This window comes from Urocitellus parryii, chromosome 2, assembly GCF_045843805.1.
Source record: "Urocitellus parryii isolate mUroPar1 chromosome 2, mUroPar1.hap1, whole genome shotgun sequence".
Taxonomy (NCBI): Eukaryota; Metazoa; Chordata; class Mammalia; order Rodentia; family Sciuridae; genus Urocitellus; species Urocitellus parryii.
The window spans coordinates 111,676,697-111,689,804 of record NC_135532.1 but is presented as its reverse complement, the minus strand read 5'-3'; the positions used below and the strand labels follow the sequence as shown (position 1 = coordinate 111,689,804).

Here is a 13,108-nt window from a genome sequence, read left to right as displayed (position 1 = left end):
GGATACCACTGCCCTAAATCAGTTCCTCTCCATTATGAGATTGTGACATTATTAATAAGTACAAATGTGCCTTTTTCATAAACTGCAAAGGAAGGTGCTCCAGTGAACATTTTAAACACAAAGGGCTTCTCATCAAGTGTATTTGTAAAGGTAAATGTGTGCTTTTGTGATTGTATTACTAGTTAAAAGATACGCGCTTCCCTCTTCTAGAGAGAAGGGTGATGCTTAGGAGCAGCAGTGTCCCCCATAAATGCCTCCTGGTCTCTGGCCCTGTGCGCACTTCAGGCCATTCCCAAGTGTCCTCGTGTGCCCACTGCTTGCTCTACATAAGAGCTGCTTAGAAGCATCTGCCCAACATTCAGCAATCTGAACCATGGTCACACAGAGGAGCCTCCTGCTGTTTTTGCTGAAAACTCATAAGTGCGGTGGAGCCATGTAGAAAATCCCTAGCTCTGGAATCAGACAGTCTAAGGAAGGAATCCAGATGTCAACCCACCTACTTGGTGAGTGACTTAAAAGGGAGTTACTTAATCCTTTGAGTCCTGGTTTCCTCCTCTGTAACGTGTTTTTAGTTTGTGGTTCCTGGGGCAGTGCTATTGGTATTCAGCAGGCGGGGGCAAGGATGCTGCTGTTTAATATCCTCACGTGCACTGGGGACATCACACAAACCGACAATTTCCCAACCCTCAAAATGCCAAGGCTGGGAAAAGGTGCAGTAGAGAGAAAAATCGGAGCTCCAACACACCCTAGGAGTCCCTGTCCCTACTCGCCAATCTCACTCTCTTGCAGTTTTGCCCAACATTTCACTCTAGAGTGACTCTGAAACTTCTCATCAGTCCCGGGATATTAAAAAACTGGCTTGCCCTGGGTCACTCGCTAAGTGGCACACCTAGAACTCAATTCTAATTTTTCAGACTCAAATCCGGGCCCTTAGTGTGCTTAGCTGCCAACAGGAACACCTCTAAGAAATGGAATGGAAGTTCTTCAGGTACCTCCCCTTCCAATCAATAAATAGCTACAGGATGTTTCCTGTGGGAGAGCACATTGCTGCTGAGCAGAGTGCACACCATGAAATGCAGACAGAACGCTGTGTCGGCTCTGAGGCACTGCAATCCAATGTGGAAATCACACACAAGAGCACACACACAAACACTGGAGGAACGATTATGGGTAAGTTAGGGAAGAAAGCACATGGATGTGAGCCAGAAAGAGGCTTGACTAGGTAACACTGTTGCAGAGGTGTGAAAATGGGGGACATCTGCAGGAAGGTGGGAAAGTGACCCACCCACGTGAAAACTATCTTAATTAATAGTGATTAATTATGTGATTAATTTTGATGCAAGTGGGGCAAAGCAATCAGACACCTGCCACTTCCATCTTCTGAAAATCAAAGCAGTCAGGGAGGAAGACAAAGAGTTGGTGGGAGGTAGCCTCCTCCTTCCCCTATCACAAACGTGCAATGTTTACTAAGTGGGATCTTCAGAAAAACAACATCTGATGGCCACTGGCTCTGCCTAATGTTTTAAAAATCTATTGCCTCAGCTAGAAAATATAATTCCAACACTGTCAATTTCTAATATTTCATGTGCATTACAATCAACATAGACATGACTTTTGTAGTCAGGCCAACAAATAACTAGTAACATTAACACACAACAACATAGAAAATGAAAATGATATGTCCGTTAAGATTGATAAATGACTATGTATGAATGATGAAAATTCAAATTGACAACCTATGCTGTAAAAAACTGTATGATTTAGACATTCAACTTTTAAACACTGGAAGAACTCATCCTTCTTCAATACTTAAAATTGTGTTTGTTAATCTTAGCTTCAGACATGAAGTAAATTAAACACTCAGATCATTAATAAAAGATGTAATTGTCTTCATGAAGTTGTGAATTTCTATAACTGTAATAATTTGTTGAGCATTTGAAAAGATTAACTTAAAATACCAGCTCTGTGAGTAGAAGAGATAAATGAATATCAAATGTGATCCAGGCACACAGATGCTAAAAATAAGCTCTTCAAATGATTCTGCAAGACTTCTTCATCCAACTTGAAAAATTCCCATGAGAAACCTAGATAAAGTATGACTCCAGCAAATTTAAAATTGAAACTAAAGTCTACGATCAAGTCAAAAAAGTACTTTTACCTTTCAGTGATGTCAGGTAAAGTTGATACTTCTCTCCACCACATTTTATTCTCTGACAAAGCTCAGGCAGCAGTTTTTTCCACCACAGAGTCTATCTTAGAAAAAAATGAATCAATTTTAGTTTGATGCATTTTACACTTAGCTTTCCAATGAGAAAAGACTGTGCAGGAAGGCACGGGGCACCATTACATCATTTGGTTAAGGAACTCAATTTTATGATAAAAGGAATTATTATCCACAGCCTGTCTTCTGTTTAAAAGAGCTTCAAAACTTGATATGCACCCATTCACGTGGCTGTTTTCAAGAAGAAGCCTAGACATGTCTTGTTACCATGTCTTAGGTGACAAGGAAGAAGAAAAAGTATACTAGAGTCTAAAACTCTTCTAATTTCCAAACTTAAGACTTTATCACTCAGAAAATATTTTCCCATCATGCATTATGTTTCCCAAATCTTCAAGCAATCACCTATTTAATCTCCAAACAAGAGGTTTCCAAAGATGCCAATGCATCATCATCCTCATCCTGCATTTTAATAGCATCTAACAGTATCTAACCCACGCCCTTAAAAACCCAGGTTCACTGGATTCATGCGGCCCTATGAAGTCACAAATGTCCCTGTAATGCAGACACATGGCAACAAGATTATCAACGCACACTCTCACGATTAAGCCTAAGAACAGAATCCAAAAGCTTATACCCGGTTCTCTTCTTTCAGTTCGTGATTAGCATATGGAATGACCGCCTGTGGGCATCTCTCCAGCAGCGTGTCCAAGCACTGCTCATACTCTCTCAGGCGAGTACGACACAGAACGTGGACACTGAGGCCAGCAACAGTGTCTTCCGAGAGTGGCTCCAAGAAGGGAATGATGGAAGCTATGTCAAATGAAGGACCACAGATAAGAGACTAGGAACAGAAAAGCAAAATGTTATGGAGCAAGGCATCCAGACACTAAAACACGACCTACAATTTTTATCAGCTAAGGAATCAGATGATATCTCATTTCCAGTGGAAATACTGTCAGGGCTAGAATTCTCAGAATTCTCTTAAAGAAGAAAATAAAAGCAACAAACCTCACTTATCATAAAAAGAAGAAGGAGGACACCATTTAAGAACACATGAATACAATCCTTATTTAATAAATCTTAGTGGGCTGAAGTGTTAAATATTTTGTATCTGTACCTCCAGTTTAAAGAAATAAAGATTTGTTTAATAGAAAATTATCACTTTTAATGTAAAATAATTTCATTTATTTGAATGGACAGCAAATTAAGACTGATGGGAATTTTCTAGGACTCTGTCCTAAAGAAATAATTAACAGACAGTTGTTTGCAAAGCATATTCTCAAAACCAAAAAATCACAAGAAATCCAAAAATTCAACAAGGAGGGATGTTAAGTCAATAATGGTACAGTCATGTTGTCAAACTTTAGATAGTCATCAAAATGACGTTTCCAAAGGCTAGTTAAGGAGAAAGTGCTCATGATAAAATGATGAGTAAGAAAACCTCATTTTGAGACTATGCTCAGAGCATGCCCAGCTCTGTACTATCCACACAGGTATATGCAGCATGGAAGTATCTCTGCACGGCCCTGCACCAAAACGCACATCAGGTAATTGGATGGGAAGGCAAAGCTTACTTTCTGTTCTCTTTTCATACTTCCCTGCATTTTCCAAATTTTCTATAATGAGGATACACTAAAATAATAAATTTTAATATAAAGCTAAATGAAATTTAGTATAAAATTTAATATAAAAAAGCTAAAGCACTTATTTAGAACTTGGTCATTTAAATCGACACCATTTGCAAAAAAAATAAAATAAAATAAATAAATCGACACCATTTGCAAAAAAAATTAAAAATAAAATAAATAAATTGACACCATTTGCCACAAGCTGAATGTCAGGAAGCATGTATTTCAGTATTGAGAACTCTACTAGGATATTATTATTCAGCAACTTTAGCAGTATTTTACTTTTTAAATGTATAAGTATTTTTATTGTACCACCAAGATAATCTTCATTTCCCCATCTTCTGTAAGAGAAATAGTCATGTCTTGATTTCTCCTCCCTGTATCTTTTTTTGCTACAGCATCTTCTCAGAGTTATGAGAGAATATGGAATGTGAACTATCTGTTCACAGTTAGCATGATTATTTTATTCCAAAGATCTACCAAAGAATGGCCAGGAAAATAAGGTTGGTATCTTTTCTTCTGCAACTTTAATAAATAATTCATTTGAATAATTTCCTAACAATAAAATGGCAAAGAGGAAATAAGGTAATAATCACCCACTCATAGGATCTCCCAATATGGAAGAAAATGGACATATTTCTATACTGGGTCCTTGATTACCTGGCATTTAATACAATTACAAATATGTCATTACTGTGTATGTTGTGGGAGGTCAAGGCCCGGTGCTGCCCACCACATTTACAGTCTATGCTCATGTGACGAACAAAAGTTGAGGCTAAGAAGTCTCTTTGTCACAAGAAACAAAATCTTTAAGGACTATAAATAACTCCATCTCTAGGGAAAACACAGCTCTATTTGGAGACTGAATATAAGCGATATGGTCTCTTGAGCTTCCTTCCCCAACCTCTATCCCCAATTTGACATTTGGTTGTAGCATCAATAACCACGCTTACACCAGTTCCCAGAGCTTAAATCAGGGATTGCAAACTCAAAAGCAGAAAGGGGTCGACCAGAGAATGAAAATGCATAAAGAGATCTTGCTACGAGGAAAGTAGACACAAGACTCTTAGCTCGGAGACAGAAAACATGGAGATAAATAAGGCAGACAGAACACCAGAAGCAATGCCCAGGGACTGGCCACTAGCAGGCTCCAGCTCTCAGGCTTCAGGGGTAAGAAGAGTCCTGGATTGCCGGTTCTGCTGAATTTGAAACTTAGAATTACTAATATGAAATCTTAATTTTTCTCTGAGGGCAAGCGACATTGGACAAAGAAAACAACTGTGGGAATTATAATCAGTCCCTGGGCCACTGAACTATGTTAAATAAATCATAAATAATGCAGCCCAGCCTGATCCACCATGTGAAATGCACACTTCATTTCTCATTTCCAGTGGAAATACTGTCAGGGCCAGAATTCTCATGGGAGGATCTACGGTGTCTAACCATGGTGCTAGTTTTTGAAGATTCGTTTAGAAGCCAGGTAAACTGGTTACCTTGAGTTGTTTCTTATGAACTAGTGTGAGCAGTCTAAATTGTGTCAGTCATGCTAAAACTGGATTACATCCATAAAAACACCACTACATCATATCTGCCACACTTTCATTTAGAGTGTTTTCAAGTGCACCCTGGAGATGATAATAGTGGTCACTTCAGCTGGCAGAGCTTGCAGTTCCAGGCAGAGGCAGGAGTGCTGCCAAAGCCCCTGAGTATGCTCACTATAGATCCATGGATTAAAGGGACACTTGACATCTTACCAAATTTAAAACCTACACTGTACTGCTGTGTGTGTATTCAAAAGGACAAGAGGCATTTTAACTTACTTGTAATTTTGAAAGGTCTTCTTTGTAATTTTTATCAGCCAAGGAATCAGATGATATCAAGACATCAACCCACGGGTAGATTAAGCCAAAGTGACTGCAGGCATTTATCTAAAAGATAAAAGAAATTTATCATAAACACCAAACGACAAAACAAAACCTTCCTTTGTCCACTCACAAAAAGTTAAGTGATTGTTAACCCTCTGCCACATCACAGGTCAGGTACACACCAGCCTAGGAACAGGAAGTCTTTCCCAAGTGCTTTGCCTTCCCCAAAAGGAGTTTCAGCCTACTGCTTCCATGACAAATAAGCTTAATTTTATTTTTTTTAAAATAATTTTTAGTTGTAGATGAACACAATCTATTTTATTTATTTATTTTTATGTGGTGCTGAGGATCAAACCCAGTGCCTCCCACATGCTAGGCAAGTGCTCCACCACTGAGCTACAACCCAGCCCCATATTTCCTTAATTTTGAACTTTAAAATATTCCAAGGAGGGAGCTGGGGTTGTGGCTCAGAGGTACAGCGCTCACCTAGCACACGTGAGGCACTGGGTTCGATCCTCAGCACCACATAAAGTAAAATAAAGACATTGTATCCACCTATAAAGTAAAAAATAAATGTTTAAAAAAAAATATTCCTGGGGCTAGGATTGTGGCTCAGTGTTAGAGCGCTCGCCTAGCACGGATGGAACCCGGGTTCGATCCTCAGCACCACAAAAAAATAAAGGCATTGTGTTGTGTCCATCTACACCTAAAAAATAAATATTTTAAAAAAATATTCCAAGGAGGTACTCTCTAGCAAAAATTTCAAAACAAAACAAAACAAAAAACTGCCTTAAGCTAATTATACTGAAAAAGAATTAAAGAAAACTTGGAAATAATTTTCATTAATACACTTGAGAGGCAAAACATCATCCATCAGTTATCAAGACAATTCCCATGGAGGTCCCCTTATTCAAGAAGCTGGTGACTTTTTCTGTGACCCCACATTAGCCATGGCATCTATGAGAGGCAAAGGGGCTGGAAGGGAGGGAGCCAGGAGAGTAGAAGGGCTCTTCTGGTGGCCTGGAATGCTGCAGGCCTGGACTATGCCCCTGACAGGAGCATGCCCAGTGAGGCAGCCTCCCGCCCAGGCCTTCTGAAGCTCCTCTCCCACCAGGGAGAGCCACAGAGGTCCCTTCTCTGTTCCACTATTCACTGATGACCCCTGCTGAGGAGGAACAGGCCTGGTGGTTCTGGGAAAGGTCCTTCCCAAGTGCTTTGACTACCGAGATGTCACTGCCAGTACCTAACAAAGGAGCAGCAGGGACATTTGTTGGAGTGTAAAACTATTTAAAACCTGGGCAACGTCAGTCAAAGACAGTTTTAAGTGTACTTTTAACTCCAGCTTAATTAAATATCTAGTAACAGAACACTATTCTGAGTCATTAAAAATAAGGCGGCAGATTATTATAATGTGCAATATGAGCTTAATGTAAGGTACTATGCCCTTGTCTTACCAGATCCTCTGATGTTTGCAACGGGGTGGTGTCAGGAGGCTGCCTCTTAGACAATCTCCAGATGTACTGAGATGTGAGCTTGAAACAGAGTTCCTGAAGTACCACGTCTGGGAGACAGGCCACTAACTGAGCTTCCCAAAAGTCTACCAAGAGCTGAGGAATCGTATCTTCGTCCTGACCACAGAGCACCTTGAAAACAGTGAAACAAGGCCATGCCCTAGGTGAACACAATACTGACCAAGCCACCCCTGGGCTATCACACCTCACGTGAGCCACCTGATTAACACTTTACAATCAGCTTTCGCACACAAACAATGTTTAGACATTTTTAATAAGAAACAGGTTCTAGGTTGCAAGAATGGAGTTAACTTACATAAATTTACACTTTAATGTAAACTAATTAGATTCGCTTTTTCAATAAACCAACGAAAAACTCACTTCTCTTATTCTGCTTCCCCTTTTCCACCGATTTTTATCAAACCATCAGAAACATTACTTTTTAAAAATATTTATTAGTTGTAGATGGACACAATACTTTATTTGTTTATTTATATGTGGTGCTGAGGATCGAACCCAGTGCCTCACACGTGGGAGGCAAGGGCTCTGCCAATGAGCCACAGCCCCCACCCAGAAACATTACATATTTAACGTGACAAACCTTAAAGAAAGAATCAGCCTCTTCAATTCCGATTTTGTTGTTCTTCTGCAAGCCCAGGACTGCAGCCACGAGCAAGCCAGGCTGCGTCTCTCTCAGGTGTGCTGCAAGCTGGGTTGGAACCATCTGTCCCTTCCTCTGTTGAATCAGCAGCCGAGGTTCCAGAATGAAGCCACACGCCAACTTCATCTTCAGATGAAAAAGGAATTTAAGAACGACGTGTGCCCTTCATTCAGGTCATGTGTCTCAGATACACCCTGGCGCACTCAGGAGTCAAGGCTGGGCTGTTCATAACTGACTTTAATCACAGTTTTTTCTTAACTACAAAGACTAGTTTCTATCTCAGGAAGGACATCATTAACTGTCTTACAGAAGCTACTAATGTTTAATTTTGAGATATTTAAGTTTTGTAGAGCTTTCCATTTAGATCTACTTAATTTGGGAAAAAAAACTAAAGTTTTTTCAAAATTATGGAAAGAAAATTTATTTTCTTAGAAGGCTTCTCTTCAAAGCAGATGCCCTAATGTTTTCACTTTATCACAAAAAAGCAGCTCTTTTCATGTTAGAGACCAGTCATACTGTGGGCATCTGAGCAGAGTCCGGCAACAAGAACAGAAGCCTGCGCGCACAGGTTACCAGGCTATGGACTCATGGCTCACTCTGCCACCATCCACGACGTGATCATGGGCAAGGTGTTGAGGCCCTGTATTCCAGCTGTCTCAGCCACTCAAAGTTACAAGGGCATCGACTTCATGGCATTAAGAATTGAGTAAAATGACACATGCAAGGGGCCTGGGACATCGTTAAGAGCTCAAATAACACTACCTCTAATTTTCTTTCCATTACCATTTTTGACTCATGAGCCTAAATGATCTCTTTTCCAAGGCAGTGACTTTCTTCTTTCGATGTACCAACTGTATGTCCATCCTCCCTAACGTCACCCTTGATTTTCCCAAGGGGAGGCTATCTTTGATCTACTAATACCTAGGGCTTATTGTTACTCTCCTTTTTCTATCCTTAAATATACACCCTGTGCTCCATTTTTGGTGAGCACACTCTGTCTCTCACACCAGATCAGACTGCTGGTTCCAGGCAGAGCCCCCAGAGCCAAGCACAGTGCTCTGGATGTCCTCAATGCTGAGCCGAAAGGTCTCTGCACACCCACTGCTACCATTTATCAGTTGAATTTTTTTCATTTGCTAGATCCAAAGTCCCACTTTCTCTTCTAATATTAGGTCTATTTTCCATTACAACTAAGAAAATATGAGCTAAAAAGAAGCCAAAGAGAGCAAAACACCTCAAGACTACCACCTTCAGCCTGCTATTAAGACTGCTGTTAAGGCCAGGCAGTCTCCGTACCTCTGAATAGCTTTTCATTTCATTTCTGTACATGTCGATATTTCCCATTTTCAGAGCCACTGCTGCTTTGGTCAGTGTCACTAGGATTGAGGCAAATCCATAAGTATCCAACTTGTTCAGGTAGCTCAAGGCAGTTAAAGGATTAATATTCTTCATGGAAGGGCTGCAGAGAACATGGGGCAGTTGCTTCGGCTCAGTCACGTGAAACATCTGAACCACTTTTGCTGCTAATTCCTTTGAGGAGCACAAAATAAAAGGCCATTCAGCGAATAGAAAGCAACAAAATCAGCAAATATATGTGTGTGTATGCATGTGTGAATGTGTGTGCGTGTGTATAAGAACTTCAGAATTCCTAAGTGCTGGAAGACCTACGGGTACACCAGAGACAAATATAGCAATTAAAAATAAAATTATAGTATTATGTTATGATTAAAGAAGAAATGATTCAGATACATGGGAGACCTGAAATGCAGTGATCTCTTTGCTGAAAGCTAAAGAAGAAAAAGCATTGAAATACGCAACAGAGATGTGACCAACATTTCTAATTTTAACAGGAGTTCAGAGGAAGAAAATAAATGTTTCACTAAATGACACTTAAAAGTCTACAATAAAAGACTATAGCATAATTAAAAATATACTCAGTGAAGTAATTTTTATGAGAAAATTTCATCTCCCTCAAAACATTTGGTATCACAATTTCCAACTATATTCAAAACACATAAGAGGGAAAACAAAACATAGCAACAACAATAACAAAAAAAACCCTTAATAATGTTTTAAGGTCACAAATCTGAGTTTGTAAGTGAAGCTTTGGACCCCTGGAGAATGGAGTGACCAGGAGGTGGGGAGGACAGTAGATGAGGATCAGGGCAGGGCCACCCTGTTACTCTACAAGACAAGCTGCCATCACCAGGCAGGTCCTCAAGCACCACATCTCCCTCTCTATACACTGAGGAGGTGTGAGAAATGGCCCAGAAGGTCTTTTCCAAGCACGAAGACAAAGGTACATCACTTTTTTTAAGAGAAGAAAAACAAAGAGGAAAATGTTTGGAACTTGCCTCCTAAATTACATGATACAGAATAAATTATTAATATGAAAAGTGAAAAATATTTGCTATAACTAAATAAAAGACAATATTCACTTCACTTAGTTCTTCATCCAGGTTTTCATAAAGTGAATGATTAATATAAAAGATTAATCCCTTCTCGTATTTCTGTGGTTCACTGTCCACTGCCCAGTCCACACGCGCCAAGACTTCAGCCAAGGTCAAGCCAGACATCTTATAGTACGGCAAGGCCAGGTGGGAATGCTGGGTGTCCAGTCTGAGGGGAGGAAAGAAACACCACAGTTTGTGGGTTATAAGTCTGTATGTCCGACCATGCCAATAATAACACAGATCACGTTTCCAAAGACATTAATTGCAAATGACATCATGAACTGGAACAGACTCCTGAGTTTTACTTTACAAATCATTCTACCCAGTGTAGCTTCTTTTTGCATGCTTATAATCTGGAAAAAAAGTAATTCATTAGATGAATTTTAATATTCGTGATGTGTCTGTCTCTAAAAACAATGGTCTTCACAGGTAGGCAAAGTCTGTTTTATCAGTTTCCAATCACTCACGGGGGTCACTCTTCATCGCAGGCTCCCCTTCTGACATCACAAAGCACTGACTACTAAGACTAAAACCATAGCCTGTCCTGCTGACACCTCTCCCTTAGCTCATAGACAGTAAGCAAGCAATGGGGTGTTCTCACCAGCCATGGCCCCCAAGGCCTGAAAACAACCTTCAAATGTCCCAAGTCATGTGGTGGAAGACTCATAGCTTAAGGCTTACTGCTTATCTAGCAAACTGTGATTCTTTCAAGACAGGAAATGGGTCACATTCATCTCTGTATCTCTAAGCCTGGTACCCAGCATGTGCTCAATAAATGCTTGTGAAGTAAGTGAAAAATGAACCACCTCCTCTCACATGTCCCCAGTTTACCAGAGATGAAGCAGTTGGCAAGCACATGTCCCCAGTTTACCAGAGATGAAGCAGTTGGCAAGCACACCCAAAACACAAGACGGCTTCTGCAGCAAGGTTGCCAGAGACGTCACCAACCTGCTGTAACAGTCTCCAAGGTGCCCACAGCTTTCTTTAAATGCTTCCAAAAGCTCTGCTTTCTCTCCAGGTTCTAGCTGGCCAGCATCCATCAGGGCCGCCCTCACCAACAGATGAGCCTCGCTGAGGAGGTGGATGCAGCTCTGGGTTTTTATGGTCTTGTAGGTGTTGCTGTAGTCGACCTGAAGCCCAGATGACAAAGTCAATGCTGCTAAAGAAAGACACCCAAAAGGCCCAGTTCTGAAGAATATCTATTTTACAACTATATATTTTATTAACAATATTAATTTGGAGGCATATTAAATGCTTTTTTTTTTTGAGAGAGAGAGAGAGAGAGAGAATTTTTTTTTAGTTTTTGGCGGACACATCTTTGTTTGTATGTGGTGCTGAGGATCAAACCCGGGCCACACGCATGCCAGGCGAGCACGCTACCGCTTGAACCACATCCCCAGCCCAAATGCTTTTAAAAGTAAATAAATCAGTGGTTATGTATCTCTCAGTCAGCAGTTAGTTGATGTTTTCTTCCTCCACAATCCATGAGCCAGTTTAGTACACACATGATTGATTGTAAATACTGCCTTGTTAAATAGCTTTAAGCATGACGAGGTCCAAAGAATGCTGTAATAGTAATAATGCAGATAACTCAGCAACGATTTGCTCTCAATTTGATAAAACTAGTAAACGTGTGAAATAGTTATCTTTTTTTTTTTTTGGAAGTTCTATGATTTAACCCTTTCATATTAAGACAGTGTCCCTCCCTGAGTTCCGACTGATGAGTTTAAGTTCAGCTCACAGTGGGCTCAAAACCTTCACCAGCCCATCTGAGTCAATAAGCAATCAGCTTGTCCAGAGGGAGTCTGTGACCTTCAATTAAGAAGAGTAAACAGGCAGGACAAAGTTGAGATGATCATCAGCATTAAACTGCTGGAGACACTGTTCAACCCCCAGAATCACAGAAAACAAAAGAAAACAAAGCAAAACGAAAGCAGTCCTAGGCTTACTGATATGCAGTGATATCAAAGAGGTATTCTTTAAGAAAAAATGTAAAGCAACAAAGTAGGTAGTCTGCTTCCAGTCATGTACTTTACAAAACAACATACGTGCCGACACAGCTGCACAGGATATCTCTGGAAATAAACAGCAAACTGGGATATGACCACTGCGTCCGGGGAGGGCGAACAGGAGACCACATGGGCCAACTGACATCATGTGTCCTTTGCTATTGTTCAAACACTTTTTTCTTTACTGTGTTAAGTGTTATTTATAAAATTAATTTCAAATGTCTGTCCTCAGCCAGAGCTTACTCATCTTATTCTGAGCTCTAGATCAACATTTCCAACTGCCCACTTGATTCCAACTCCCACATCTGGATTTCTCATACCTTCAACTCACTAAAGGAAAAAAAAATCCAATGCATGCTCCCTCCTAAGCCACCCCACCAAAATGCCAGGGACAAATCAGGCAACACATTGACCCGATTAACAAAATTAATGTCTCCAGTGAGGGGCAGATGGGCATCCTGCACCTAGAGTTGTGACACCCTAATAAAACACACCATCTATGCAATATTCTAAGAATGCATCACCTGAATCTAATCATGAAAGAAACTCTAATAAAACCCAAAATGCAGAACTCTCTCAAGAAAATAAAAAAAGGTAGAGGGGGGAAATCGTGTTTTTCAAAAAAATGTTAATGTCATAAAATAAAAAGAAAGGCTATACAAATATTCCAATCCAAAGAGGCTAAAGTGACACGATGATTAAATACACCCCCTGACCCCAGACTGCATCCTGGGCTGAAGGGCATTGGAGGTGCTTTTAC

General features: G+C 40.3%; 2 protein-coding genes across 5 annotated transcripts in view; one reads left to right on the top strand and one right to left on the bottom strand.

Moving 5' to 3' along the window:
- The window catches only part of Cp (ceruloplasmin), a 46,270-nt gene extending 39,012 nt beyond the window's left edge, over positions 1-7,258 (top strand). The window contains exons 19-20 of the mRNA XM_026406615.2: positions 4,248-4,352; positions 7,172-7,258. Of these exons, the coding sequence (XP_026262400.2) occupies positions 4,248-4,351 (104 nt within the window). The 3' untranslated portion in view covers position 4,352; positions 7,172-7,258. The remainder of the gene's footprint in view (positions 1-4,247; positions 4,353-7,171) is intronic.
- Hps3 (HPS3 biogenesis of lysosomal organelles complex 2 subunit 1) overlaps positions 1-13,108 on the bottom strand; it is a 35,883-nt gene that overhangs the window by 1,620 nt on the left and 21,155 nt on the right. For 2 of the 4 annotated variants that reach the window (XR_003302366.2, XM_026406617.2), the window contains exons 9-16: positions 11,288-11,469; positions 10,325-10,505; positions 9,183-9,416; positions 7,827-8,012; positions 7,169-7,357; positions 5,670-5,777; positions 2,856-3,062; positions 2,159-2,249 (exon numbers count right to left, since the gene is read on the bottom strand). Coding sequence is in view for 2 of the 4 variants with exons in the window: in XM_026406617.2 (XP_026262402.2) it covers positions 2,159-2,249; positions 2,856-3,062; positions 5,670-5,777; positions 7,169-7,357; positions 7,827-8,012; positions 9,183-9,416; positions 10,325-10,505; positions 11,288-11,469 (1,378 nt within the window). In the remaining 2 variants the exon portion in view is untranslated. Of the gene's footprint in view, positions 1-2,158; positions 2,254-2,855; positions 3,063-5,669; positions 5,778-7,168; positions 7,358-7,826; positions 8,013-9,182; positions 9,417-10,324; positions 10,506-11,287; positions 11,470-13,108 lie in introns of those variants that run through there. The other 2 variants (XR_003302367.2, XM_026406618.2) reach the window with 2 other exon arrangements.